Source organism: Pinus tabuliformis, chromosome 4_1 (genome assembly GCF_031772625.1).
Source record: "Pinus tabuliformis cultivar Carrire ecotype Pingquan chromosome 4_1, CPIR1, whole genome shotgun sequence".
Classification (NCBI taxonomy): Eukaryota; Viridiplantae; Streptophyta; class Pinopsida; order Pinales; family Pinaceae; genus Pinus; species Pinus tabuliformis.
The window spans coordinates 483,433,058-483,438,274 of record NC_142303.1 but is presented as its reverse complement, the minus strand read 5'-3'; the positions used below and the strand labels follow the sequence as shown (position 1 = coordinate 483,438,274).

Here is a 5,217-nt window from a genome sequence, read left to right as displayed (position 1 = left end):
ATTTTTTCCTTCGATAGTATTGGAAAGGCATATTGAAATGGTTCAATACCAAGCACGCTGGCCGGAGATGCCACAAGAAAACCAGGTCAATGTGTAGACAGACATGTAGTGCACGTTGAGATTAAGCTATTTATTTTACATTAGTGCAGCCTGCTTTAATCCTCTGAATCCTGAAGGTTCATTTGTGGCGATGGTTATTATTTGCAGAGATGGTTGAATACAGAGTGGTACCTGTTCCCCGCGTTCTATGATGTATGAAAATTTTATGGTCCTACTCATTCGTTGGAACGCCATCAAAATTATAAACTTTGTACGATTCCCATAAAATTATCAATGTAACTGTACACCCCATTAACACCTACACACGGAATTCACGGAAAATCCTATTTCCACCACTCTATGATCATTAATGCGCTCTTACATGCGCGGGAGATAGACTTTTATAACAGGCGTAACGCGCTGTTTTTATTTTTATTATCTAGTTATAAACGTCTATCTCCCGCGCATGTAAGAGCCCATTAATGAGACTTTTATAACAGGCGTAACGCGCTGTTTTTATTTTTATTATCTAGTTATAAACGTCTATCTCCCGCGCATGTAAGAGCCCATTAATGATCCTATAGTGATGGAAATAGCATTTTCCTTCGCGAAGGTCATGGATTGGAGTCTGAATAGTTTCTGCGGTGATGGTTAAAGGGTTGATACTACAGTTACTGTTTTCATTAACTATACTTGTGCTTTGGGAAACTCCCACCTCCTCACTATCTATTAAACTCGGTGGTTATATGCTTACATCTGTCAACCTCATTAAGTGTTCAACTGGCTAAGCTGTATTGTATGGTTAATTTTTGGTTTGCGATGTTAATTTTCCTGCTCTGCCCTGTACGTGGCACGAGCAGGTCCATCCCTCCGCAGTCACCTTTCTCGAGCTTATCATCGCATCGACGGAGGATAGACCGGGTTATGATCCTACGGTCCAGATCTTCCCGGGGTTAGATCTTTCCAGATCTCGGGTGCTTTGCTGGATTTTCACTTCCACTCCTGGGCGCTAGCTTCGTTTCTCCCCTTTGTTTTTCGCGGGTCTGCTCTGTTTGTCAGTCCAGGGTCTCGAATGAGTTGGAAGGTCTACAGATGCAGGGTTATGGCTTCCTCATCATTTGGTGGAACCCGGGTAAGTGCTCTGTAATGTAACTTTTCGGGAAATTCTTGTCACTGAAGTTTTTTTTTTGTTTATTTGTTTTCCACAAACTCTGTTGCTAATGTTTGATGCGGTACTCTCTGCTTGTAGGGTTTTTGTTTATTTGTTTTCCACAAACTCTGTTGCTAATGTTTGATGCGGTACTCTCTGCTTGTAGGGTTTTCCTCAAAGAGTCCGGGAGCTATCCGTCGTTGCTGCATGGTGCCCTGTACGTGGCACGAGCAGGCCCATCCCTCCGCAGTCACCTTTCTCGAGCTTATCGTCGCATCGACGGAGGATAGACCGGGTTATGATCCTACGGTCCAGAGCTTTCCGAGGTTAGATCTTTCCAGATCTCTGGTGCTTTGCTGTGTTTTCACTTCCACTCCTGGGCGCCAGCTCCGTTTCTCCCCTTTGTTTTTCGCGGGTTTGCTCTATCTGTCAGTCCAGGGTCTCGAATGAGTTGGAAGGTCTACAGATGTAGGGTTATGGCTTCCTCATCGTTTAGTGGAACCCGGGTAAGTGCTCTATAATGTAACTTTTCGGGAAATTCCTCGTCACTGAAGTTTTTTTTTTTTTGTTTATTTGTTTTCCACAAACTCTGTTGCTAATGTTTGATGCGGTACTCTGTGCTTGTAGGGTTTTCCTCAAAGAGTCTCGGAGCTAGCCGTCGTTGCTGCATGGTGGGCACCTTGCCAGACTTCATCGCCCGAGATTTCCAGGTAAGGGATTTATCTTCGGTTTGTTTCTTTTCGGCAGAGCTTGGCTCCTCTGGTTATCTGGAGCTGGGGTTTTTCGGCTCCCAAGTGTATAACTGCTTCTGCTACACAGTTAGTTCGAAGTCAACCTGAATTAGAAGTGTTGTAATATTTTAACAGCTGAGAGCTGTAGTGGTTAAGACCTATGTTCTGTACTCGTGTAGAGGGTTTTGTCTTTCCAGCTTCCGGGTTTGAACAGTGGCCGCACCGGTGTAGTTCTGTGTTTAACTATGCCATGGCTAATCCCGTGGCTTATTTTGGTTGTTCTTTGTGGATTGAAAATGTGTTGGAAAACATTCCTCAGGAAGTAACCTGAGTGCTGTTGTTCGCATTGCGATGTTTTAAGCTTATTATTTCTTTCAAATATTTTGGTCGCATGAATTTTAAGACTTATAGTCTACTGTTGGATGGTTATCGTTTCATGCTGCATTATGTGATATAAATGATGTTTTCTCCCGTTATTGCTTTCCACTTGGATGATGTGAGTATATGGCCATGGCAGCCTCTATCAGGATTTTCCATTTGTGTTTTTACGGTTTATCAGGAATAGATACAACACTGAACTGTCAATAATTTCTACATTTGTTCTCTGCGACAATGTTTAACTATGGTTCCTTGCTGTTTATGATTTGATGTCTGGAATAGCTAAATCTTGCTTGTAAGTTTCTTGGATATTCTAGCTCTGCGGGATTCCTACCCGTAGGGTTTTGGAAAATTTGTTCTTCACTATATTCTTTGACGTGCTCACCAACACGATTTAGGGTATTTACCTATGTGTCTCTTTGGAGTCCATCCTCAGTTTTCTAACCGAGGAAGAAGCTCCTCCGTTGTCTGCCATTCTTCCAGATTCCAGCACTTTCGGTAATTTACTTCTATTAGTATGTATATCCTTGTTCAGTATTTCTTTGGCGTAAAGTCTATAATTGCAGTTCTAATTCTGACATGAAATTTTTCTATAGATTTTTTATAATTTTTATTTTAATCTACCTAACAAAATTTCAATTCAATTTTAATGATTGCACATCACACTGAGTTGTATAATAAACTTCTATAATAAATCTCTAGATTCAATAATACTTTAACTCACAATCTGAAATTGTTTATGTTGAAATGCAATCTCATTCGATGCTCTAAATCTTGTTCTTATCTGTATGCAGACATGTTCGACAATTCAAATCTGTGAATTTTACATAAACGAGGGGCGTATAATTCAGAAGAGCTCCATGAATCGATATTTGTTTTACCTCCATGACATGGTTGGGTTCCAGAGTCTCGTGATTTTTATTGACATCTATTTCTTGATACTCCCACTGCATCGGTTTTGGGTTGTCAAGCCTTCCCAATGCTTTATAGATTGGAAGTGGTGTTGAAACAATGGAGTCGAACGTAGCACCATAGATTATAAATAATGAAATTATAAAGAATGGCAGCCATAGATTAATTGTTTTTGTCATTTCCCATAGTTAAGCCATGGATTGCACGACAAAACCAAATGGAATTGGATGTCACGGAAATTGATTATTATAAATAATGATGCATACTAATACATTTCATTCACATTTTGCTGCTCAAATTAGCTATTGAGCCGTGGTTTTTTGCACCTGTAGTGAGTTACGTATTCAGTTACATCATGCTAAAATGGAGCTACTTTGTTCCACAAGGATTATGTATCACTGTCTTTTCCTCGCCATTTTGCTCTCATTCAGCCTGACTATGATTAGCCATACCTGCAATTGAGTGGAGGCATCAATGGATCCTGGTGTTGGTGTAGGTCACGTCGTGGGTCCGAGCATTGGCGGCCCTGGTGGTCGACCAGGCAGCCGCGACCAAGAACACCGTGGTGGGCACGGTGGTCACAAATGAGGCGATCCCAGCTGTGACAAGTGATGGTAATTTCTTCTTGCCATGAAATTTGCAGGATATGTATTAATTGATAGGTGTAGGTGTATAGAATGTTATGTATTCACGGTTGGGTGTAGCGTGTATAGAGTGGTATGTAATAAGTGTGATAATAATGAAAGGTTGTCTTTGCGTGATGACAGTGGCATCTTTTCTTGTTTTAAGTTTTGCGTTTAGAAATTAATATATAAATTGTTGTTGGTGTGGATTGCAGAAGAAGAAAGGTTTTTCTTTCTTTCTTTCTTTCCGGTAGTTTCTTTCTGTGCACTCCGTATAGTTATTGATCTCTTTATATAAAGAGATCATTGGATGACGACTTCAAGAGGGTGATTGGAATCAGGTTCTATTAACTTTTTGTGCGTAAAAACTTTGGTCTCTAGCAATAATAATTGATTTTCCTCCTGCAACGCTTCTCAGTCCTCCTTTTGTTTTGTTTCTCTGGGAAACCTCCCCTTGCTTTTTACCTAACACTACAGCAGTTATTGCGTTATCTGCAGTGTTCCCCTGTGGACTTTTGCCATGGGCTTTTTGCTTATCCACTTGCATAGTAAGACTTCACAACTCTCTGTCTTACTCCAATGTTTAGTTTTGTTTCTGTTACTAGCGAATCTGACGTTGTCTCTTTCACTGGCTGCATTACTGGGTGAGCAGACTGGCATTCATACTTTTGGTTCTCCTTCGTTCCCTTAGCTGTAAGTCCCTGTAAATGTTCGGAAGTAGAATTACTAATGATATAAGTTAATGATATAGAAAAGTTGTCAACTATTGACTTCTGCGTGTTTATTGCTGCATTACTTGTGCAGATAGTTTTGATAGTTGGAGTGAAGCTGCAACTTATAATATTAGAGATGGCCTTAGCAATTCAAGGGAGACATTCTGTAGTTAAAGGAATTCCAGTGGTGCAGCCAACCGATAAGTTGTTTTGGTTCGATCGCCCTGAACTTATTATATTCTTGATCCATTTCACTCTGTTCCAGGTATCGAAATAATTGCGTTATAAATTTTATTTCCTTAATTGTGTCTATTATATTTATGACAATGACATAAAGGCTTGATGGTTCCCGCAGAATGCTTTCCAGCATTTTTAATTATAATAAATTATAATATCAGCAGAGACTTTGAATCTGCACAGTTAACAATAGGATCACAATGATGATTGCAGTAGCAATTTGGCTTAAACTCCTGTTTCCACGATAGGCTTTATACGGTCATATTGTGAATAGTCATTGGGCAAGTATGTCGATCATTATATAAAAGCATATTCCCGTCATAAAGATCTTTTCTTCGGTTAATTTTAACAATTGCTTTGTATATAATCATCATAGATCAAAATTAACTGATAACCTTGTTTCTTGTTAAAATTTATAATCAACCTAAGTTCAA

The 5,217-nt window shown here is 39.8% G+C and overlaps 1 protein-coding gene across 4 annotated transcripts; it reads left to right on the top strand.

Annotated features, from left to right (window-relative positions):
• Positions 1 to 830: 830 nt before the first annotated feature.
• Positions 831 to 4,856, top strand: LOC149176598 (uncharacterized). Of its 4 annotated transcripts, none has more exons than XM_089419947.1 (8): positions 838 to 1,171; positions 1,817 to 1,899; positions 3,093 to 3,191; positions 3,707 to 3,824; positions 4,049 to 4,174; positions 4,332 to 4,381; positions 4,486 to 4,526; positions 4,638 to 4,856. In XM_089419947.1, the coding sequence occupies exons 1-5, from the start codon at positions 1,132 to 1,134 to the stop codon at positions 4,129 to 4,131; spliced, it is 423 nt and encodes a 140-aa protein (XP_089276073.1). In that variant the 5' UTR covers positions 838 to 1,131; the 3' UTR covers positions 4,132 to 4,174; positions 4,332 to 4,381; positions 4,486 to 4,526; positions 4,638 to 4,856. The 4 variants fall into 4 exon arrangements, with proteins under 4 accessions (XP_089276075.1, XP_089276073.1, XP_089276072.1 ...); XM_089419946.1 differs by having other exon boundaries at positions 839 to 1,171; positions 4,049 to 4,190; XM_089419948.1 differs by adding an exon at positions 1,356 to 1,695 and having other exon boundaries at positions 884 to 1,171; positions 4,049 to 4,381.
• The last annotated feature ends 361 nt before the right edge of the window (positions 4,857 to 5,217 follow it).